This window comes from Monodon monoceros, unplaced genomic scaffold (genome assembly GCF_005190385.1).
Source record: "Monodon monoceros isolate NGI ecotype Baffin Bay Population unplaced genomic scaffold, NGI_Narwhal_1 Super_Scaffold_14, whole genome shotgun sequence".
Classification (NCBI taxonomy): domain Eukaryota; kingdom Metazoa; phylum Chordata; class Mammalia; order Artiodactyla; family Monodontidae; genus Monodon; species Monodon monoceros.
In genome coordinates this window covers 25417715-25443082 of record NW_021703770.1, presented here as the reverse complement: position 1 = coordinate 25443082, position 25368 = coordinate 25417715, and the positions used below count along the sequence as shown (strand labels likewise).

General features: G+C 38.0%; 1 protein-coding gene across 1 annotated transcript in view; it reads left to right on the top strand.

Moving 5' to 3' along the window:
• Nucleotides 1-25368, top strand: part of PKHD1L1 (PKHD1 like 1) — a 153887-nt gene that overhangs the window by 84087 nt on the left and 44432 nt on the right. Inside the window, exons 45-57 of the mRNA XM_029222874.1 lie at nt 49-178; nt 1196-1325; nt 5110-5351; nt 6445-6581; nt 8612-9641; nt 10977-11168; nt 13989-14140; nt 15310-15469; nt 16028-16199; nt 20263-20351; nt 20695-20843; nt 22084-22213; nt 24264-24382. Coding sequence (XP_029078707.1) covers nt 49-178; nt 1196-1325; nt 5110-5351; nt 6445-6581; nt 8612-9641; nt 10977-11168; nt 13989-14140; nt 15310-15469; nt 16028-16199; nt 20263-20351; nt 20695-20843; nt 22084-22213; nt 24264-24382 — 2832 coding nt within the window. The remainder of the gene's footprint in view (nt 1-48; nt 179-1195; nt 1326-5109; nt 5352-6444; nt 6582-8611; nt 9642-10976; nt 11169-13988; nt 14141-15309; nt 15470-16027; nt 16200-20262; nt 20352-20694; nt 20844-22083; nt 22214-24263; nt 24383-25368) is intronic.

The window sequence follows — 25368 nt, the reverse complement described above, 5'->3', positions numbered from 1 at the left end:
GGATAATGAGTTTTACTTTCTGAATGATGCTTGTGAAATCCCTTGCAGATCGGGACGGAAGCCTCCCCATTTCAACACAAGGCGGTCATTACCTTGCATGGGCACCTGCGATCTCCTGAGCTCCCGGTATATGGCGCCAAGACGCTGGCTGTGCGGGAGGGAATCCTGGATCTGCATGGTACGGGCCGAAAGGATTCAAGGAACTGGTCCAGGAGAGACTAGCCAGGAAGCCAGAGATAATCCTCCTGATAACTCTCTTTAAATGAAACCTTGCCAAACTTCTCCTGTCTTTACGTGTTCCCTCTTTACCCCTCTTTATCTCTTCCCTCCTTTATCCAGGTTAGATCAACCCCTACAGACCACCAAGACTCACAACCAAGGTCACTCCTAGGACGCCCTTCCTTCACATCCTTTGCCTAATTTAGCACTTGAAACAGTTCATACTGATTGTTTTCTTTATTCATCTATCTAAACAAAAAGGCATTAAGTCTAGAAGCAGAAATTATAACTTCTTATATTTGTATTTTAAAATGGGCTCTTTCTAAAATATAACTATAAATTTATATTTGCACTGTTCTATAACTATATGTACTGTGGAAAATTATCAGCAAATAAAAATGATTATGATCATGTTTGAGGTATCAGTGTAGCATTATTTAAAGGAAGCATGGTGTGAATCCTTTTTATATGAAGTCTTCTACATTGCAATACTCTACCTCTTTTATAAGTTTAGAATATATAAGGATGATACCCCATTATGATCATAAATGTCCTACATTATGCTAAATATATACACTAATAGAATTTTCAGAAATTTATACATTTCATTTGTCTCCAGATTATCAATTTAAGCAATTCCTATCAACAATGACGAAGATAATAGGCCTCTGCCCATTTTAACAGTAGTATCACACAATTTATATTGAGTTCATATAAAGATTATCATAAATGGGATATGTCATTGCAGAAGGATTTTTTAAAAACTTATAGACCTATACATGTTATTACAAACCTGATTATTACTTTTATAAAGCAAGCACTCTAAATGTTTCTTTTTTGAGAAAGGTGTAAGATGCTAAGGTAAAATGAACTTTCTCAAAATTGATTCAATCCAGGAAAAGATTAAAATGCATGAAACTCTCAATATCCAAGAAAACACATCTGAGGAAATTCTCGGTTTGTATGTTGGCTCCAGGTCTGCCTGTTCCTGTGATTTGGACTCATTTGGCTCATACTGCAAAGGCAGGGGAAAGGACTTTGATTTTACACGAAGCAGTAACTTGGAAACCAGGAGATGAGATCGTAATTGCAAGCACAGGACACAGGTATGATGTCTTCTGGACCCGCTAATTTTGATTTAGAATAGAGATTTTTTTAAACTATGTAAACAAGGGATGATTCAGAAGGTCCACAACTATTTAATTTAAATTTGAAACCTAGAATAAAGAAGCGTGAACAGCCAAATATGTATTTGACAAATATTAACATTGGGTTGACCCCCAGTGTGTTGAGTTTCCACTGACTGAATTTACCATGAGAAAAAGTATAAATATATACTAATAAAAGATTTTAGTCATTTTCATGGTTAAGTTCCCATGTAAGATTTCGTTTGACAAAAGCATTCTGTTATTAAAAGTCAGTTGAAAACCTCTGAGTGAGAGCTTTAGCTAAGTACATCAATGCATGCAAAAATGTAAATGAGCTTCTTTGTTTGGCGCCACCAAATGACACATTTGAAAGAAGCTAGTGAACTCTTCTTATCTTACAGTCTTGGCAGTGGCTCCCATGGAGCAAAATTGTTAGTAATGATTGAATAAAAGGGAGGAAGGAAATTATAGTATGAGTGATGATTAACGTGACCTTTTACATGTCTGACATTTTACAATCGAGGCTGCTTATGACCCTTAATTTGTTTAATTATATATTTTAGCAAATAAGAAATAAAACGAACAAAACTAACACAGCTACACCAAGAATACTGGTGGGGAGAGGAAGCAAGAGGAGCCTTATTTTTGCTTTATTGTTCAAATTATAAGCAATAGCAAAATTGGATATAGTCGATGCTGATCAGGGAACAAATAGTAATTTATGACAAGAAACAGCTAAATTATGTTAAGGTCGTGACTCAGTATAGAATTAGAATTCAAGGTGGCATTTTGGGTTTGTCGTTTTCCAAGTTAAAAATAGACTTGCAGACATTAGGAAGTGTTAAATATATACTTAGCTTTATAAGTGCCCTTTTTTTCTCTGCCCTTGGAATTGCATAATGGCAAAATTAAAAAGCAGCAAAATGACGGCTTAAAAATAGAATAGAAAGTCCTCATTTATAGCTTTTCGGGATGAAATAAAAGAGTAAGTTTAGAATTTAGTTTAGGAATATTTCATTTTAAGAAACAAGAATTAAGGAGTTTCCCACCAAATCTAACTCATTGTTCACTATTTAATTCATAAATCCTATTTCAGAGTTTGTAATGCAGGTGGTTAAGAATACTACTTCTAGGGACTTCCCTGGTGGCGCAGTGGTTGAGAGTCCGTCTGCCAATGCAGGGGACATGGGATCATGCCCCGGTCCGGGAAGCTCCCACATGCCGCAGAGCGGCTGGGCCCGTGAGCCATGGCCGCTGAGCCTGCGCGTCTGGACCCTGTGCTCCGCAACGGGAGAGGCCACAACAGTGAGAGGCCTGCGTACCGCAAAAAAAAAAAAAAAAAAAAACGAAAAGAATACTACTTCTAAAGTCAGTCTGCCTGGGTCCAACCCCCAGCAGTACCATTTACTAGGCCTGAGGTCATGTTATTTCACCTCTGTGCTTCTCTAAAATTGGAATGCTGTTAGTATGTATCTCAGAATTATTGTAAGGACTAAGTGAGTTAATATGTGTAAAACAGAGCAGAACTTGACTCAAAGTTAGTGCTAGATAAGTGTTAGATATTATTACAAAGGAAGAAAAGGTGCATTTAGGTGCATATAACATATAAAAATGCTTTTTTAGAAACTTCTTTTGTTTTTTTGTTTTTGTTTTTGTTTTTTTGGCTTCATTGGGTCTTCGTTGCTGCGTGCGGGCTTTCTCTAGTTGCAGCGAGGGGGGCTACTCTTCATTGCGGTGCACGGGCTTCTCATTTTGGTGGCTTCTCTTGTGGAGCATGGGCTCTAGGCACGCGGGCTTCAGTAGTTGTGGCACGTGGGCTCAGTAGTTGTCGCTCATGGGCTCTAGAGCTCAGGCTCAGTAGTTGAGGCGCACGGGCTTAGTTGCTCCACACCATGTGGGATCTTCCCGGACCAGGGATCAAACCCATGTCCCCTGCACTGGCAGGCAAATTCTAAACCACTGCACCATGAGGGAAGTCCCTGGAACCTTCTTTTCTAAAGAAATCTCTGTTCATCTGAATTCAAGAGAATTCAGGAGAGGCCAGTCCAAATCACCTGAGGGATCTTGTACTATTGATACACCCTATCTCAAGCATCCTTAATCTTCACCTCCCCCTGCCCTCTCCCCCTATAATTTCTTCCCTGGGTCTTTTGGAATTATGAGTTTCCCCATCCACCCACCATCTTGAAAAAAATAATAATAACTTTGGTCTCCTGTCTCTTGTAGCTTCTGTCTCTCTTTCTCTCTGTAAATTATTGAACTGCTTAAATATTATACCCATTTCTTCCATTTCATTCTCGCTATCCATGTTTTCCCTTTAAATCCTACAGTCTAATTTTGATCCTCATAAAAACTTTCCTAGTGACCTTCTGACTATCATCATTCTTCGCTTCCTGCATATCACCAGGTTCTCTTGGTCCTTCCCTTGAAATGCCTCTTCCACCAGCTTTCCATGCACTCAGTTTAATTTAGACTCTCAGCCCCTCACCCTGGAATATTCCATCATCTTCCTATTTGGGCTCCATTCCTCTACCTTCTTACCTCAGGAATTCATTCTGCATTGATTTATTCAGTCAGGGAAAAACTGTGATTGAATTGTGACACGTACTGGACCAAGTGCTCAGCATACAGAATGATTTAACGGGTGTCTTACCTAGAGGAGCAGACAGGTATGGGAAGGACAGAGAAGTAAATGCATGGTAGGACTGCAGTGTGGTGACCGTGAGTGCTGATGGGGCCTCACGCAGAGCTTACTGGGAATCCAGAAGAAGAGTTGGGAAAGGTGAGAGAGGTGCCTTTCAACGTGTTTCACATGCGACATTGTTATTTAAACTGGTAGTTAAAGGAGGAAAAAGATTTGCAAAGGGAGAGAGGAATCAAAAAGGAATGTCAGGAAGATACAGAGGTAACTCCTCTAAGGGCACCTCTGTCAACAGCACCAATCACGCTTTAGTAGATAATACACAATCAGCCGTAGAAACACATGTCTCTCTGAACTCAGGGGCACTTTCTGCTTGGTATCCCCAATACTTTGCTCTGTTCCTAGAAAACAGGATGGACACTCAATAAGTCTTTGTTGGAAGGACTCAGTACATGAATGTGTATATTATAGGTTTGGCCAGTCCTTTTGCTGGAACTTGGTATGTGTTGAAGGAATGGGTAGAAATGAGAACTCCTGAGCTCACCTCAGTCGTTTCTTTTCCCTGCTTAGGAACCTCCAATGGATTCCCTCTGTAAGGGTTTCTCAGTCTCAGCACTATTGACATTTTGGACCAGATAATTCTTTGTTGTGTATCATAGGACGTTTGGGTACATCCTCGGCCACTACCTTCTAGTAGCAACATAGCACCCCCAACAAGTTGCGACAACCGAATATGTGTCCAGGCATTACCAAATGTCCCCTGGAGGGATGAAAGCATCCCTGGTTGACAACCACTGAGTGTGATCCTCAAAGTTATAAATGAATAGTACTTTTGAATACTTTATAGAATTAGTCCAGTTCTGTGAACAAGTATAGCACTTGAAAAATATTTATTTAATTGAAATGCATCTGTAAAATTTATTCAGTTACTCTAAGAAAGAGTAAAATGCCGTCTTGGATTTCCTCTTCAGAATATTGTATGACATAAAAAGTTTTCCTGTTTTACAGATGAGTGTTCAGAATAGCATAAAACAAATACAGCAAAACACTGTTATGTTAATTTATATTAATTTTGAGAGTTTTTGGTTCAAATTTTTACAGACACAGCCAACAAGAGAATGAGAAAAGGACCATTGCATCCGTATCTGCTGGTGGCAGGAACATAACGCTAACTAATCCGCTGAATTACACACACTTAGGAATCACTGTCACCCTCCTTGATGGAACTCTGTTTGAAGCAAGGGCAGAGATTGGAATTCTTACAAGAAATATTTTAATAAGAGGATCTGACAACGTGGAGTGGAATAACAAAATTCCAGCATGCCCTGATGGATTTGACACAGGTAGTCTTAGCAGCCTTAGTGTGTCGCCTAAAATGTTTATAGACACTGCAAAAATATTCCCTGTGTGCAAAATCAGCCCCTGTTGAGAACTAATGGACTTGGTTATGCTCTAGCAATAAATAAGCCCCAAATCTTAGTGATTAAAAATGATAAAGGTTTATTTCTCATTGATGCTGCACGTGTCCAATATGGGTCAACAGGGGGGCTCTGCTCATTGTTATTTTCCAGGGTCTAGGCTGATGGAGTCTTAATCTCAACATGGGTTTCCATGATCTCTGAGACAGGAGATGAGAAGGCTGGAGAGTTAAGCACCAGCAGTTTGTTACTTTGGTCCTAAAGTGACATGTGTCCCTTCTTCTCAGGTGTCAATAGTTGGAACTGGTTCCATGACTATAATTAAGTTACCACAGTTCTCATGTATATTATATATATATATATATGTATTTATAAAACTGTGTATAACCATATAAATGTATGTGTGTAGTTAAGAAACACAGTGCATTTCACAAGTCTCTTTTAAATATTTTATGTAATCACTACTACCATTACAATCCCATAAGTACTTGAATAACAGCTGATATAGCTTAGATACAGGCTTTTCTTCGATGGGAAGCATAAGACAAAGCTTACAGATCAATGTCAAAAGACCTGCGTTCTGATTCCATTTCATGTGCGTGGTCTCACAATGTCCATTGTGAAACCTAGTTTCATCCTGTTTAAAATAAAAATACTTCCTGTTCTGCCAACCTACTATAGTTGTAAGAGTCAAGTGAGATAATGCATGTTCTAATCTTGTACCAGTGTAAGATCGTATTAGCTACGTTAATCCCAAATCTTGGGGAAAATAAATTCAGCGATAATAAAACAAAATACCTGAGTGCTTTAGGGGTTGCAAGGGTGAACAAGACAAGGCACTTACCTTCCTTACTATGCAGAGGAGGAGATAATGTGAACGCAAATAATTATGTTCCAGGGTGAGATTAAAATTGTATGTGAATAAAAAGATATTATTAGGTATGAGAAACAGTCTTTATATAATTAGAGGATTTTGACACGGTTTTTCTTTATGACATCTTAAAAAATATTTTTAAAGGTGAATTTGCTACACAGACATGTCTCCAAGGAAGGTTTGGAGAAGAAATAGGAAGTGACCAGTTTGGTGGATGCATTATGTTTCATGCTCCGATACCTGGTGCTAACATGGTAACTGGAAGAATAGAATACGTAGAGGTAAGAGGCATTATCGTTAGCGCTTTGTCCAAAGTTTTCCATACAATTAATGTGAATTGAGCACCTGCTTTTTGCCAGATGCTACTTATAATCTGATAGAGGAGACATAAACAGATGATTTTAATACATCCAATTATTCACTCACATAATCATGCCAAATTTTTGTTTCTCTGCTTTTATCACACCCCACATCAAATTCATTAACAAGGTCTATCCACTCTGCCCACAAAATACTGTATCCTGAATGTACTGTTTTTCTACCTTTTCCACCTGGTCCCTAACCCAAGCCACCATCACCTCTCACCTGGTCTACTGTGCTTTTCTCCTAACTGGTCTTCCTGCTTTCACCCTATCTGCAGTGAAGTCTCCACACGACAGCCAAAGTACAATTTTTAAAATGTGAATCAGATCTTGCTAACACTGTTCAGAGCTCTTCAGTGGCTTCCTATTACACCTAAAACAAAAAGTCCAAGCCTTTTCCAAAGGATCCACGTGATCTGACCCCCTGCTGGCCTCTATCTTGTGTGATCTACCCTTGGCGCCTGCCATGCTGGCCACATAGACCTCCCTGTGTCCCTTGCCCACGTCAGGCACACTCCCGTCTCAGGTTCTTTGCACTTGCTCTTCATCCTGCCTGGAATGCTCCTCCACCAGGTACTTAAATGGTTCACACTCATTTCAGTCAGATCTCTTCTCAAATGTTATCTCTTCAGAGAGGATGTTCCTCACCACTTTTATTTGAAATAGCTGCCCAAACACCTGTTTTTCTTTATTAGCTCATAACTCCTGATATATTTTTAATTTGTTTTTTATCTCTTCCTCTAGAACATAAAGTCAGTTAGTTCAGATATTTTTGTCCTTCTGGTTTTCTGCTGATTCCTCTGTAGCTGGAACAGGACTTAGCCTATAGCAGATTCTCAATTGACTATTAACTGAACAAATATATAAATAAAAGAATAAATATGCAAGTTATGCCCAAGAGATCAGGAGCTCCTCTGTATCTTATTCATATTCAGCCTATATAATCTGGATTTAGCACAGTTTCTATCAAGTATTCAGTAAAAGGAAGGAATGGAGGAAGGGTGGGAAGGAAGGTTAGTAAAATCCATAAATCCATTAAATTTGGAACAGCTCACTCACCTGCAGTGAGGGTGGCAGAGTCAATGACTGCATATTGTAAAAAATAAACCTTCTCCTAGGTTATGTTACACACATGTAACATCTGGATATGGAGTGAGTGAGGTTGCCAGTGTCAATCTGTATAGTAAATATTATTCATAGTTAATTTTTATTTTTAGATGAAGAATGAAAATAAATAGATGCCCTACCATTTATTTCCAAACCTTATGAGATCATATTCCACACACACACACACACACACACACGCACACGCACACACACACACACACAGAGGCATCTTCTGTATTAGCTTATTAGATCGTAGACCTATTGAAAATATAGCAGAGTGGTTAATAAGAGCACCAACTCTATAATTAGACCAGTGAGTTTAAATGAAACTTTGTGACCATGAACAAGATACTCTAAATTTCACTTTCTTCATCTGTAAAATGAAGCTTATGATAAGTGGCTACTTCCTAAGATTGTGGTAAAGACTGTGACCATGCATATAAGACATTTAGCAGAATATCTGGCACATGGTAAACATTCAAGAAATGTTTCTTATTATTAAAAAAGAATCAAAGTGAAGGAGAAAAAGAAGTCTTTTACGAGGTATTTTGCTGAACACGAAAGTTTCATAACAGCAAGGTGAAAAGTAGAAGAGTCGAAGATGGCTTTTGTTCATTCATTCATTTGATAACAAGTATGGGCTGTTATAGATTGAATAAAACAAGGTGGGTTGGGGGTCAGATAACATTTTTAAATGATAAACAGGAATAATATGGGAGATATAAATGCATTAATAATAATTAATGTAAAAGTGGGTATTATTTTGAAACAAGAAAGTATGAGCCAGGCAAACTCTGAGTCTGTGTGTATCACTAAATAGCTGTGATTTCTGGGCTTGACAGATATTCCATGCTGGCCAGGCATTCCGGTTGGGGCGATATCCAATACATTGGCACCTGCTTGGAGATTTACAGTTTAAATCTTATGTAAGAGGCTGTGCAATTCACCAGACCTATAACAGAGCTGTTACTATCCATAACACACATCACCTTCTGGTTGAGAGGAATATTATATATGATATCAGGGGGGGAGCATTTTTTATAGAAGATGGTATCGAACATGGCAATATCCTGCAATATAACTTGGCAGTATTTGTACAGCAAAGTACTAGTCTTCTGAATGACGACGTGACTCCAGCTGCATTTTGGGTAACCAATCCAAACAACACCATACGACACAATGCAGCTGCTGGTGGCACTCACTTTGGCTTTTGGTACCGAATGAACAACCACCCTGATGGGCCATCCTATGACCGAAACATTTGCCAAAAAAGAGTTCCTCTTGGAGAATTCTTTAATAACACTGTTCATTCTCAAGGTTGGTTTGGATTGTGGATATTTGAAGAATATTTCCCCATGCAGACAGGATCTTGTACTTCTACAGTGCCAGAGCCTGCAATATTTAATTCACTCACTACTTGGAATTGTCAAAAAGGAGCTGAATGGGTCAATGGAGGTGCACTTCAGTTTCATAACTTCGTGATGGTCAATAATTATGAGGCTGGAATTGAAACGAAGAGGATCCTGGCTCCTTATGTTGGAGGATGGGGTGAAACCATTGGAGCAGTGATTAAAAATGCCAAAATAGTTGGTCATGTTGATGAACTGGGAATGGGGTCTGCATTTTGCACAATGAAAGGCCTGGTTCTCCCATTTAGTGAAGGGTTGACTGTATCTTCCGTACACTTCATGAACTTTGACCGTCCCAGCTGTGCAGCTTTGGGAGTGACGTCCATCACTGGCGTTTGTAATGAGAGATGTGGAGGCTGGAGTGCAAAATTCATTGACATCCAATATTCTCACACAACAAACAAGGCTGGCTTTCGATGGGAACATGAAGTGGTACTGATTGATGTTGATGGTTCACTTACAGGTAATGTGATGTTTTAATTTCTGATAAAATACTTTGGAAATATATTTTTTTGTTTGTGTTAACACAGAGAGTTGAATTGTCAAAGCAGACTCAGATGAATCACAGATCTTAACTGGTGCCAAACTTTCCTAATGACTTAAGGATATAGGTCAACACTAGGCATAGATGAGATATCCTTTTCTAGCAAAGTCTCAAACTATCAGATGCAGCCTCCAAATATGTCCCTTTTCTCCTGCATTTGCACTTTGGTTTTGAATTAACAGCAAATTTTGAGCAATATTTATGGAATGTTGATCACAATAGGAAGCCATTTCATTTGAGAATGCCTCCATTTTGTACTCGGTTAATTACGCAGAGGAAACTGCTTACATGACTACCCAGATTCTCCAGCCAGTCATGCCCAATAAATGTATAAATTCCAGGTTTATTTACATAAGCAACAGACTGGATGTATCCTGCTCAAGTACCTTAGAGGGAAGTAATAAGTCACAGGCCTGCTGTTAGCCTTTTTCTTTCCAATCTAAATTCTGAATTTGGAATTGATTCAAAGAATATGGGAACTCTAGTACAAAATTCAACATTCTTTGTAGGTTAAATCTTTTCTACCATTTCAAGTTCAGAGTAAGTCAAATCCTTTTGTAAATAATCATGGTTTCTAGAGTTTAGCATTTTTATAAAATTTTAATGATAATGACTTGGCAAAATCAGATAGGAAGTGTGTGTGTGTGTGTGTGTATGATTCTGCATAATACTTTATAAGAGAGACAATTGACAAGTAAAGCTACAGATATTTGAAAGCCTTTGAAAGATGGAAGGTTCATCTCAATACTCAAACAGACTGAATTCTCAACTACAGTTGTTGACTTGTCTCCTGTTCTAACTGTGGCTTTAAGAGGGAGAACATTTAGATGGTTCTAATATTCAGAGCTTTGTGTGACCTTTATTCATTTACTTAATTCAGCTTAGATTCTTAAGTTTGCTGACAGTCCATTGGTTGAGAGCGCAAGCTCTGTGGTCAAACTGCCTGGATTTGCATCCTTCCGTGTGTCCTTGGCCAAGTTACTTATCCCACATTCCATCCCCTACTTTGGCTCTCATGGGTGCTTCAGATCCCATGTTTCAGCAGCATCCATGATAAGCTCCCTGACAGAAGAGTCCACTGCAAAGTCTTTGTAGAGGTCCCCTTACCCCATGCCAAAAAAAACCCCCAGGAAACTAGACTTTTAGATTGTATTCGTGGCACTATGGGTTATAGTAAATGTATGTTTTAGATAGTTTAGCTTTTTAGTTTTCTGACATGAAATAGGAAGTCGGCTGTTTGTGTTCATTTCCTAGGTCACAAAGGACACACCGTCATTCCACACAGCTCACTGCTGGACCCTTCTCACTGCAGTCAAGAAGCCGAGTGGAGCATAGGATTCCCTGGGTCTGTCTGTGACGCCTCGGTCAGCTTCCACCGGCTGGCATTCAACAAGCCTTCTCCAGTGTCTCTGCTTGAAAAGGATGTGGTTCTCTCAGACTCGTTCGGTAAGTAGAACACAATCATTTAAACCACTCATTTAAATATGTTTTCCTCAATTTTCATCATCATCTTCATGAGAACACTGGGAAAAGCATAATATTTATATCAGTCAGAAACCAGGCAGGAAACAAATACCACATCCCAAAATGGGCTTGTGAGGAGTGTTGAATAAACGCCTGGACCAGCATGACATTCTGCCGATTAAGGAACCTCCAGCCAATATTATGACAGACAGCAGGAATGTTGACATAGCTTTAGGATCAAGACAGTAAAAATATACCATTTTTTCTGCCACTGAAAGCAAATTATTTTGATTACCTTTGCTGATTGAAATAGGATGGGGGGAGCATCTGCTAGGTCAATAGCTGCACAGAGACTGTTGATTTACTGATTTGTTTCAGTAAAGCTAATGTACCTGGAACACCAGATGGGCTTGACATCATTGCCTGACTAGATTGCATTAATTTACTGTCATTATTCATGATGCATCTGGCATATGCACCAGCCAGACGAGCAAGTTAAATGGGGATATAGTAGTAACCCTGGTTCTCACATGTCTCAGATTTTTCACTGTGCTGTTAGTATCTGCATTTTCCCCCCTCAAGGTTTTAGAGTTGCTTTTCTTTTATCTTCGTAACAGGGTGGGGGAGCATGGTTCCTAGAGTGTTCACTCAGTCCTTCCTGCGTGATTTTCCCTCCCTCCATTAGGAATTCTCCCAGTTACTAAGTATATCTATTCTCATCACATCTGACCTGGCCTGCCCTGATTGGCTCAGATCTTTATATCATTCCATCCATCCATCCGTCCACACATCCCTCATCTGTCTATGAATTATTAGTTAAAATATTTATCTACAATTAATCCACTCTCATATCACTGTTCTGACAGACTGCAGGTTTTGGAAAATAGGAAAGGCATTGATGAACCAAACATGTGCTATCAGATGATTCTCAAGTACGGTTTTCTACATTTTCTGCATAAATCTAAATGATGTAGCTTCTTGATGACAGCGTTCCCAAATTTCCACATTTAATCATATTTACAAGGTAGAAACTTGCAATTTGAAACTAAAATTATGTATCTCAATATAGGCCAAGTGAATTTTGAAAACGTGTAGCATAATTATACCAGCCATACTATAACTGCTAAAATTATAGTTGTGAGAATTTCAACTTCTGCCCTTCTTCCAAACAAAGTTCTATGCCTATTCCCACTATACATTTTGGAACTGGAGGAATAACCATAAGATGAGCCAGTGGCCTCAGTGGACCAGGCATGAGGCTGAGCAAAGACTCACTCTAGGGCCTGGCCTTCATAAGCTGCCACTCCAGCTGGTAGACCATGGTGGCATTAGGGTGTCTGAGGGTTAGTATCAGTTCAGAGCCAGAAGCTAACAACTCTTGGAAGGTCTGGATAGTTTCCTCTCCTTAGTATGCAGTAGCCTGATAAATGGCCACAGATTTCTCCCACTCAGTGGAGCTGCTTCCAGTCTGTGAATTGTCTTGGATCTAGGAAATAGGTAAGAGGTAGCAAATTTCCACTTGGGTAACTTGAATTAGATTTCTGTCCCCCCAGATCTATATAATTTTTCTGTCTGCATCTGCCAAAGGCCACCTTAGTATGCTACCCACTATTCTCCTGGGGGAGCCTCTTTGCATTGCAGTGACAGAGCCTCAAGAGGGCATGTTTCACCCAGCAAGCACTTTTAAGCCTTTGCAGTGTCAGTTCTGCTAATAGCCGAGGGACCAAAGAAGTCACCCAGTATCCACAGAGCAGGGAAGTCTATCCTGCCCTCAAGGAGGGGAGAGGAGTGGATATTTGCTGAATAATCCAAATTATTATGGTTCTTCTCATACTCTGCAGGTCTTCTTAAACTGTGAGTTTTTAGTGCCTCTGGTCATGGGCTTTTCAAAACTTAATGCTAATTCATAAGCCAAAGAATTTGTTCCTCCTAGATATTGGAATTTGTTTTGCCTTATCCCCAAAGGAAAAGAATGACAGTTTATTTTGTAATCTTGTGCCTAGCTTCTTCCACCTAACTTTGTAAGGGAAGAGCTTGCAAATTTAACATAAAATTCAATCAGAGATGAAAAGAAAGAGAAGGGAGAGGAAAGAACAGAATTAATTCATTAATCACAGATGTTTTTCTTTATATTGTGAGAGATTCTTTTCAGATCTTCAACTGAAGTTGTCAGGCATTCTCTCAAATTAAATTTTTTTCCCATTACAGGTAGTTCAGGTTCCAAGTTCATCATTCACAAAATTTAGGGTATCATCGCCAGTGTTAGAGGTAGGTCTACTTTAGCCTAGTTCCTTAAGGGCTCTGAATCAAAGCTTTCCATTCATACTTGCTAGGCTGATTTTGATTAACACAACCCATATAGGAGAATCTAATAAAGTTCAGGACTTATATTTGCATATTTTGCAGATCAAGGATTCTGAAGAATTAAGTTCTTAAAAGAATAGAAATGGAATTATATTTTTAGATCAATGTATTTTAAAAATTGCATTGATATATTTAAGCACTTTTGTCTTAGTGGTCATTATTGTCATCATAGTTCAGTTTTATTTTTCCCTAAGGAACAAAGGCTCCATCTCAATTCAGAATTCCAAGTGAGAAAGCATTTTATGTTTCAGTTAAGTGTGATATTGAACAGCGGGGCCTTCGGGTAAGCAAAGACATTTAGAACATAAGTAATGAAATACTATACTGACCTCTTTAGAGACTTCCGTAGACTAGAGTAATATTTACGTTTGCACTTGTTCATAAGAGAAGGAATTTTCTAGATGTAAAGATTACTGTGATTTGTTTTATGTTCTATAGGCACAAGCGTTGTTCCCTTTCAGAAGAAACGACTGACTCATATGTCTGGATGGATGGCTCTGATTCCAAATGCAAAGCACATTAACTGGTATTTTAAGAGTGTAGATCACATAACCAACATTTCGTATACGTCAACATTCTATGGATTTAAGGTAAACAAAGAATTGCATAATCCATCTTCTAATAATTTTGATTACATATTACTCAAAAGCAGCCCACACACTCATCCTTACACCAACTGTGAGGCCCAGAATGCCCTTGCCTCACATATTGACCTGGTAAAGTCTGCACACTTTTCATGACCCATCCTAAATCTCAGAAGCAAGCCAAAAAAAACCCCCTCCTTTAAGAATCAGAAGTAAGCCATCGTTCTGCCACATTCCTATAGTACTAAGCTTGTGCCCTGTTATTATTACCATGATAATAACTAACATTTATTCAGTGCTTATGATGTTTTGGGCACCAGTTAAGGGCTTTATTATTTGTATTCTGAAATATAGCAAGTACAGAAAATAACAGGCCGAGTCCTATATTCCCACCACCTAGATCTATCTGAATCTAACATTCTGTGACTATGTACTTCAGATTTTTTTAAAGAAATAAACATTTTTAGGTGAAGTGGAAGTCCTCTATATGTCTTGCTCTGAAATCAATCCCCACTCTTCACTGCTAATGGTCACCAGTATCCTGAATTGGGTGTTTTCATCCCTGTTCACATTCTTCTACTTGTACTACATATGGGCAGCAAAAAAAAACAATACCTAGCACTGTTTCAAATGTTTTGAAACATTATAGAAACTAAATATTCTCTGAATGTATACATATATATGTATGTGTGTGTGTGTGTATATATATATAGAGAGAGAGAGAGAGAGAGAAAGAGAGAAAGAAAGAAAGACTTTCATTACCTTAGTGATAGAGTTAGTGTTATTACCATAGACAGGTAAAACGTTCATAAACAAAATATAAATGCAAGATGAAAACCAAACTAAAACCAAAAGTTAAGTTTTAATATGGGGTTAATTAATTAATGTCATCAAAATTAGTGTATGTTGGGCTTCCCTGGTGGCGCAGTGGTTGAGAGTCCGCCTGCCGATGCAGGGGACACGGGTTCGTGCCCTGGTCCGGGAAGATCCCACATGCCGCAGAGCGGCTGGGCCCGCGAGCCATGGCCTCTGAGCCTGCGCATCCAGAGCCTGTGCTCTGCAACGGGAGAGGCCACAACAGTGAGAGGCCTGCGTACCACACACAAAAAAAATTAGTGTATGTTATGCAGGATATTAGCATATAAAACAAGTCACTTTTTTGCAAACTTTTATAGGAACAAGACTATGTAATCATATCTCATAACTTCACTCAAAATGCTGATATGTTTAATATCATTGATATGAGGAATGGCTCTTCAAATCCATTGAATTGGAATACTAGCAAGAATGGAGACTGGCACCTTGAAGCCAACACTAGTACTCTATATTACCTGGGTATGTATTCAATAGGCAAAAGTGATTGTTTTATCTATTGCTTCATCTAAAGGAGGAGAAAAATTGCCTAATGGGCAAATGTGTTATATAGTGCCTTGTATATAGCAGGATTCAATAAATGTTTGTTGAATTAAAGAATGGAGACTAAATTTACCCTGGAAGAGGCTTGAGTTGAATTAAGAACTTACATTTTATGTTTGGATGTAGCACCAACACTCGTAATTGGCTCCAACATTTATTTCACAAAATTAGAGGAAATGAGTACAATGAACTGTCATATATTTTGTTTCCATTTTTATTATTTAATTATTTTTGGAAAATAAAAATATTTAAGAGTACAGTTTAATCGAGTTCTAAAATATTTGTTTTTGTCAAGGTATTTTGACTCTGCTTCTTAATCAGACATGTGCATTTTGTCAGAATTTTTTCATACCTATTCCATACATTTGAATTATACCAAGTTACTATCTAAAGAATATTTTCAAATTGCCATATTTTGTTTACATTCAAGTACTTTGATCATCATGTTAGTTTAAACTGCTTTTACTTCACTTTCAGTGTCAGGAAAAAATGACCTTCATCAGAGCCAGTCCATTTCTGGGACCCTGGATCCTGATGTGAAGGATGTTGTTATTAATTTCCAAGCTTACTGCTGTGTTCTCCAGGATTGCTTTCCTGTACATCCTCCATCAAGAAAACCAATTCCCAGGAAGCGACCAGCCACATATAAGTATACAGGCCTTTTGTTCGTTAATATACTTAAATAGTTCTTGACAGCATCCTTTTCATATGTCATCCTGGCTGAGACACTGGTGCCCTCCTCCTGTACAGTAGGTCCCAAAGCACTTCCACACTCATTGCTTCACTTGAGCCTTACAACCACCCTGATGACAAAATGGAAAAAAACCTCACACAAATTATGTGTGAAAGTTACTGGGAATCTCATACTTGCAGAACGTTAGATCTGGATTTTTAGACCAACTCGCTTATTATATAGGTGAGAGAGCTGAAGCCTGAAGACGTTAAGTGAATTACCTGAGATCACAAACTTCCAACAGCACCAGAAACTATGTCCTCATTGATCCGATGCTTTCTTAGCAGGTGGCATCTCTTTCTCTAGAATAACTGTCTTTTTGTGTCTGTGTATGTGAGTGTTTTTATTTTTATTTATTTTTTAAAATAAATTTATTTATTTATGTTATTTATTTTTGGCTGTTTTGGGTCTTCATTGCTGCATGGCAGGCTTTCTCTAGTTGCGGCAAGCGGGGGCTACTCTTCTTTGTGGTGTGCGGGCTTCTCATTGCAGTGGCTTCTCTCGTCATGGAGCACGGGTTCTAGGCACGTGGGCTCAGTAGTTGTGGCTCACAGGCTGTAGAGTGCAGGCTCAGTAGTTGTGGTGCACGGGCTTAGTTGCTTCGCGGCATGTGGGATCATCCCGGACCAGGGATTGAACCCGGGCCGACTGCATTGGCAGGTGGATTCTTAACCACTGCGCCACCAGGGAAGTCCCTATTTTTTATTGAAGGATAGGTGATTTGCAGTGTTGTGTTAGTTTCTGGTGTACAGCAAAGTGATTCAGTTATATATATATACATTTTTCAGATTCTTTTCCATTATATATTATTATAAGATATTGACTGTAGTTCCCTGTGCATACTTGTTTTTCTATTTTATATATGGTAGCTTGTGTGTGACAATCCCAAACTCCTCACTTATCCCTCCCTACCCCCCTTCCCCTTTGGTAACCATAAGTTTGTTTTCTATGCCTGTGAGTCTGCTTCTGTTTTTTTGTTTTCTTTTAATTTTTAAAAAATTTTGGCTGCGTGTGTCTTTGTTGCTGCGCACAGGCTTTCCCGAGTTGCAGCAAGCGGGGGGCCACTCTTCACTGCGGTGTGTGGGCTTCTCATTGCTGTGGCTTCTCTTGTTGCGGAGCACGGGCTTTAGGTGCACAGGCCTCAGCAGTTGTGGCACACGGGCTCAGTAGCTGTGGCTCGTGGGCTCTAGAGCGCAGGCTCAGCAGCTGTGGCACACGGGCCCAGGTGCTCCATGGCATGTGGGATCCTCCCAGACCAGGGCTCGAACCCGTGTCACCTGCATTGGCAGGCGGATTCTCAACCACTGTGCCACCAGGGAAGCCCCGCTTCTGTTTTATAAATAAGTTCATTTGTATCATATTTTAAATAGAATAACAGTCTTGGTCAAGTCTCATAATACAACTTATTTAATTTTATTTCAAATATTCAATTTCCAAAATATATATTAAGTCTTGTAGTTAAAAATAATTTTTCTGTCTTTGAAACTTATAAAGTCCTTTACCTTTATTTCTCATATGAAACATAACTTTCTACTTTATATTATAGTAATTACCATACATGATGGTACTAGTACACAGCAGTACTAGTCTTTAAGACCCTTAAAGGCATGATCCTGATTTGATGTATATTTGTGTCCCTTATGGGCAAATAATAACCATAAAAATAACGATGGTGATGATAAAAGTTAACAGTGGGCAGGTAAGAGCCCACTATTGTGCATCAAGTACAAATCAATATTATTTATTAAGTGAATTACGATTTCAGAATATACAGATTCTGCGATAACATTGCACAAAAGAATAATAATTGAATTTGCTTATATGTTCATTCAACCATTAAAAAATAGCACCTGCTATGTGCCAGGCACTGTGCTGAGCTCTGAGATTCAGCTGTGAACAACATAGATGTGGTCCCTGCCCCCATAACACTCACATTCTGTCTGAAGAGACAGATGCCAACACACGCAAACAAACAAAAAAGTAAGCAGAAAATAAAGCACATGAGTTTGAGTTGTGATAAAGGTTGTAAAGGGAATGGATGAGGGGCTGGGACAGAAGACAACATGGCAGGGGCCTCCTTTGGGTGGATGGTTAGGAACAGCCTCTCAAAGGAGGGGATATTCTAGCTGAGACCCAAAGGGTGAGTAAGAGCTGGCTGTGTGAAGGTTGGGTTCGAGGCCAAGGGGACAACTTGGGCAGAGGCCCTGATGTGGGGACGAGTGTGGCATATCCAAGAACTGAGAGGAAATCTGCATGGCTGGACCCTTGTGAGCAGGGGAGAGTGGCCTGGACATAGCATTGGACATAGGTGGAAATCAGACCATTCAGGTCATGCAGGCAGTTAGTGTTAAGAAATATGAGAAGCCTTTAAATGTTTCAGCTGATAAGTGACATTACATTTTGAAAAGGCCACTTTTACTACTCTGTGTAACAGAGGGACAGTAGAGAAAGCAGGGAGGCTCATAAAAAGAGTCTAGAGAACTTCAGAAGAAATATGGGCCATAAAGATTATTGGCCAAAAAGCCCTAGTCTAAGGTAGATAAAATTATTCAATATTTACTTAATATTTATTATGACTCATTAATAGATTTAGATTGGTGTAGACCAGGATGTGATAGAGGTATGTGTTGATACACTACATGTATATGTCATAGGATAGGTGTTTTTCCTCTCACAATATGAGCTCTGCTCACTGGAAATAGCTATAATTGGAATTATTAATTGGTATTTTGCAAATAGCTATCAGTGAAAACAAACAGAATCTTGATCCAAAACTGGTACCTCAGGACTAGAATATACAGGTCTAGCTACATAACGCACAAATGCTTAGTTTAAGAAGTACTGGGCTTTTTTGATCGTAACAGTGGGCAATTAGTAGAAGAATGTATAACATGTGGTATAGTGCTGCTGGGGATAAGAATGAAAGGCTTGAGAAAAGCTAGATGAACTCAACTATTGAATCTGCACAATCCTGATCAATTTATTTATTTAGATAGATACAACCTTTAAACAAACCTTCATTGAGATTGCGTCATGAAAAATGTATTACTGTGAATCTAAATAATCCTAAATGATCGTTTAATTGCTAACCTCTCTTTTAAATCCATGAAGACAAAATTTTTATGACAGGATTTTTGATCAACAGTTTTTAGTAATACAGCTTAGTAATTCAAATGTGTGATAAAAATATACTTTTAATGAAACAAACTATATTGGTTACTTGTAAAATTCCTGCATTAGTATCATAGAATTTTTAAACATTTCTACTAGGTCAGGAGAGCAACCCCTGTGAACATTTTTAAATGGGAAAATGCAATCAACTTTATAATAACATTCTTTGTAACAATTTGCACTGAGATAGTTTCAAGCAGGCATAGTGATGGAAAGTGGAGACCGTCTCTCTTCTAACTGTGCTTTCCATATTTATTTCAATGTAACGTAACCTTAACTCTGGTTATAGACCTGCCGTCCTGCCCACAGCCCAGCGGCTTACCCTCATTGACCCATCCTTGCCTATTCACAGACCATTCTTCCAGCCTTCCCTTCATAGAATCTAGGCAACTATATACCCTCCTGTCCCTTTCCCTACGAAATAGCACCATATGTAAGGGTCTTTAAATGGACAAAGGATGCATTTCTTTTCACTTTTCCACCATGTGAAATCTTATAAGGAAGTTAAATTATTTACATTTTAGATAAAATTAGGGTATCACAATAAGGATTTAGTAGGAGAAAATGTGATTCAGATTGTGGGTGGAAAGGAAGTTTTCTTCAATGGAGAAAAAACTATATATGTAATTGTGTGTGTTGAGTACCTTACTAATAGCGTACATTAGCTTGTCTATTTACTGAAATTACAAACTATCCAATTTGCATTCTGTCATCCCTAAAACATCTAGTATAGTGCTACACTCTAAGGAGATGCTCATTAAATATACAGAGATAAAACTTAATGGAAATACTTCTTTTCTCTTTTCAGCTTATGGTCAAATGATTCTTTTTGGCAGTCATCTCGAGAAAATAATTATACCATACCTCACCCAGGAGCAAATGTTGTTATTCCTGAAGGTAAATGCATAAATGTAAATAAATGAAACGCTGTGTTTATACCACAATAGTTAGCAGTTAGGGTAGATACCTTTATGCAGCACACCTTAGAGAAAGAGAAAATGTGAAGAGATGGATTCAGTTGTGTCCTGGATGTCAGACGTTGCTTCTGGGTTTTATGTGGATTTAAACCTGAATATTAAGAATAATGGATTTTCTGAGAGAGACAAGAATTAGTCATTGTGTGGAAAAAGGCTCACCAACTTCTAAATTAGGACTCACTGATAGGGCTGTCAGTGTTTTATCTATAGGCTATAGTCTATGGATTATGTTATATTCCTTATATTAAAGTCTTGTTTTATAGGAACATGGATTGTGGCAGACACAGATATTCCACCAATGGAAAGACTCGTTATTTGGGGGGTTCTAGAATTGGAAGATAAACATAATGTGGGAGCTGCAGAGTCTTCTTATAGAAAAGTTGTTTTGAATGCTACCTACATATTACTGCAGGTAAGAGTGACAGTCTTATAATTTACAGCCTTATTAGCCAAATGCTAGAATGTTGGAGATTTACTAAGCAAATTATAAGAAAGCATATGCACCTGATGTGATTAAAACACAACTGGCTCTACCGCATGAAATGCAAGCCTAAGTTCAATATATTTCTGCTCTCCTTTAAATATTAATGACATATTCCTAAAGCAGTAATTATCATGCTACTTTTTAGTGTGAGGTTTGCTCATTTTCAATCCTTTAGAATATTTGTATTATTATTAGGTAAAGTTAAACTCACAGCTTGCTGCAACTAACAGAGAATCCACTGGAGTTCTGAGAAAAAAAAAGATTTCAAGCCTTTTTTTTAAAGAGAACAAACAGTATTTCTTAAAATGAATGGATGTAGGTGGGATTATGAAAACCAGGAGCAGACTAATAAAAATATTTCAGTTGTTTGGAATAATCACCTCATTCTCTCATAAACCTCAGATGGTCTTGAACATGTAATAGTTTAATTGTTCTGTCAGTCTTTTATTGGTGTTCATTTAAAAGAATAGCTTAACCAAAAAGGTATTAAGCACCACTAAAGAATAAGTGGGAGCCTTTCTTTCATAAAACTAGGCCTTTAATACTTTAAAGGTGTTAGATACAGAGCTTAGAGGTAAATTAATGCTACGATTGAATCCTTACCTCACTGTTTAATAGTTTGGTAACAGGTTACGTTATCCGACTTCTTTCTGCATCAGTTTTCTCACCTATGAAATGAGAATAGTAATTCCAGTTCATGGGTTTAGTGTAAAGGTTAAATGATATAAAATATGTAAAACCTTGCATGTTATGCCTGGCATAGAATCAGCAAGCATTTAGTAATAGCAATTTTTATTAACAGTGATGGCTCATGAATAACATAGCTTAGATATAAATAGAAGAGTATATTTTATATATGCCGCATTATTTTAAAGTACAGTGTGATCTGTTCAAACAGCACTAGTTTAGGTTTTAGGAGGTCTCAGTTTCAGGTCCAGTTCTGACAGTAAGTAGATGTTGAATTTGACCTTGGAAAAATCATTTAAACTGCCCATCCCAAAGTGGATGGGTTAAATTAAGGTCACTTCTAGTTACAGTACTGTTCTTTATAAAACAAAAATTCATTCATTTTTACTAGGGGAGGCTGCCAGTCTTCCTAATTCCTTTTTTATGGGGAAATTTTTCCTGCTCAGTTTTGAAGTATTAACAATTTTCTGCTTCACTGCAGGGAGGTAGATTAATTGGTGGCTGGGAAGATAATCCTTTTAAAGGAGAATTACAGATTGTTCTTAGAGGGAATCATTCTACTCCAGAGTGGGCTCTTCCAGAAGGACCAAATCAAGGATCAAAGGTCCTAGGTATGTGTTTCCAGATACCAAAAGAGTCATATTAGTTTTGCAAATCTACTTTAGAACATGTAGCACTAAAAGACTTGTTATGAGTTCATGATGTTACGGTTTCAGAAGTTTTTACAGACATTGATTTGTAGTAACAGGTTATAAAAGTTGCTGAGATTTTAAAAAATTAAATCATGTCACATTAAAATAGATACAGATGTGCATATTTCCAAAATGTAATTTATTGCAACACTAACATTAATGAATCACTCCATATGTATATTGTTTCTCTAATCTGGTTTTCTTCTTAATCTTTCTTTTATATAAGCAGTAATATTTTTCATATTTTAGTACTTTTCCCCTAAAAGGTAACTTTCTTATGCATTATTCCTACACAGTGTTAAAAATCTGTGGATCAGTTGGCTCTGCTATTGATCTCGGGTGTTGAAGCAGGGTTTTGGTTCCCCGCCAGTGATTGAGGTCGTGTCGCAGTGGTGACAGCACCAAATCCTAGCCACTACACCAGTGGTCAGTGACAAGGCCCTGGCCCTATGGCTTTACAGAAAAAGAATTCCCACAAAGATGGAAAGTAGTGAAACAAGTACAGTGTTTATTAAGAGAAAAAAAGAGTACAGTACTTTTGGATAGACACACGGGTGGACTCAGAGAGAGAGTCGTACCCTCGTGGCAGTTTGAATCACTTTTATGGGGCATTTCTTCCCTGTTTCCTTTGACCAATCATTTTGACTTGCCTGGTTCAGAGTCCGTATTTGGTGTATCTCAGGATTTTCCCATGTGTGCATCTCTTAGCCAAGATGGGTTCTACCGAAGAGGCCTGTGGGTAGTAAGCATTAGTTGCCATCACTTAGAATCACTCCCTTTTGACCTCCAAGGAGCCTTTCTGCTCATGTGTAGTTGGAGAGGTCTCCTGACTTCAAGAATGAAGAATATGTGGTCTCTTGTCTTCTATCTGGGCAGGACCCAGCCTCCTCTCTCAATTGTCCTGTTATTCCCACCGCGGAGTATCCGTCCACAAGGAATGAACTCAAACCATTTGTCCTGGGGGCCCTTATGTCTCCTGCCTCACTATCAGTTATCCAGTCGCAACTGTTGCTAAGTTTTAATTTTCCGGTTGCATTTGTGTGGCTGTACATATTCCTATTCGAGCCTAGAAAGCAAAGGACCTGAGAGGGTTTAATTTGGTCCTAATAAATAACTGCTTTTATTAATACCACTGCACATTTATTTAAAAGACACATAAATGTGCTTCAGTTGCTCCGATGTACAATTTCTAAAACAGTGACAATAAAAAAGGGGATTAAAAAGTGGCTTAAAATTGAATTAGCTCTTGCGAGACAGACAAATTCAAATCTTAAAGAAAAATTTCCTGAGGCAAACAAATTCAGTCTTAAAAAATTTTTGTTTGCTTTTATGTGTTTATTTTTTTATTTCAAAAATAACATTTCTAGCAACACAGAACCATATCAAGAGAAAACATACATCTTCTACTCTCCCCTTGAGGAAACTAACATTAACAATTTTTACATGTGTTTTTCGTGCTTTTTATCTATGCCTGTATTCATATTACATACAATGACTTGTGGTGCCTTATACAAAAACATGGTCGAACTAAATATATTACTGCGCAATTTTCTTGTTAACATATTATGAATATCTTTCCAGATTGATACTTAACATGTAACACTCTTCATTTTTATAGCATATTACACTACAGTATTAGTAATATATTCTAATTTACTCCTTCATTCTTATAATGATATACATTTGGATTAATTCTAGTTTTTCTAATATTTCCAAATATTGTTGTATTAAACATCCTCATTGATGTATCCTTGTATACTAATTCAATTTATAGAGGCCAGATTCCTAGAAGTAGGGCAAAGGGCCAAAGCCTTCTTAAATAGCCCTGAGCAGATAACCCCGATTCTTTCCATTCATTCTAAAATGTTCAGTCGCTTATTAAAATATATCTACTAACTGTTTCATTTTATACTAGCATGTAACTCAGTTCTATGCAGTGAATAAATAGGAGTGTGTTTTTCTCCTGTAGGGGTGTTTGGTGAGCTGGATCTTCATGGAATTCCACGTTCGATATATAAAACTAAGCTCTCAGACACCGCAGAGGCAGGTTCCAAAGTCCTCTCTCTGACGGATGCTGTGGATTGGCAGGTAGGGGAATTACTATGTGGTGGAAAGTGAAAACACGCCATGGGTCAACTTAAGGTTTCTTCTTTATTCCAATGGACATTTATTTTGTCACATGATTAACCAGAAGAGAAATGTATGTTTTGCAATTAGCTTGCACTCAGAAAGCTGACTTGATAGCAGGCATTTAAAAATTGTGGTGTCAAATGTTCTTCAGAACATATAAAGAACATTATGTATATATTAGTCATGAAACGAAAATATGAAAGTTTGGGGGTAAAAAATATTTATTTACAAATTCTTGCAAAACAGAAAAAAGAATTATTTTAAATACATTTTATTGTTATCTTGGTTATCTCTTTACTTCTAATTTGTGATTTTACATGTTAAGCATTTGGGAAGAAAACAAATCCTGATGCCCAGTGATATTCAAAACATGCCTGAGTTAAATAAGAGATTTTGGTAAAATATGAATGGTGGCAATTCTGATCTCTACTACACTCCTAGGCTTGCATAGGCCACAGACTCACACCTTTTACAAATACTCTTTTTAATGCGAAAGGGTCAAGGAAATGGATGGATTACTTTTCCGGGCTCTCAAGATTTCAGCCAGTTCCTTTCTGCTGAGAATAAGCTATAAGGTCACAGAACAAAGTGAGGCTTAGTCTGAGTAAATGAATACAAATCATCAAAACATATGGGGTTGGCTCTCTTAATGTAGTGTAAAATCAGTAAATAGAAGGAGGATTTATTGAGAGTTATTATAAGCTACTTACAGTATATTCTTATTTGTGATAGTTGAGGTGTGATTACTTTTTAAAAGGTGATTAAATGATTTAAATATCCCTATTATTTATCCAATTATCATTTATTAGTATTTATCCAGTTAATATTTTCTGCATATTATTTATATAATCAATATTTAGCCTAATGTCAGACATTTTCTAGGCATAGAGGATTCATTTGTGAAGAAATTGGTCAAACTATAGGGGAAATTGCCTTGAAGTGGG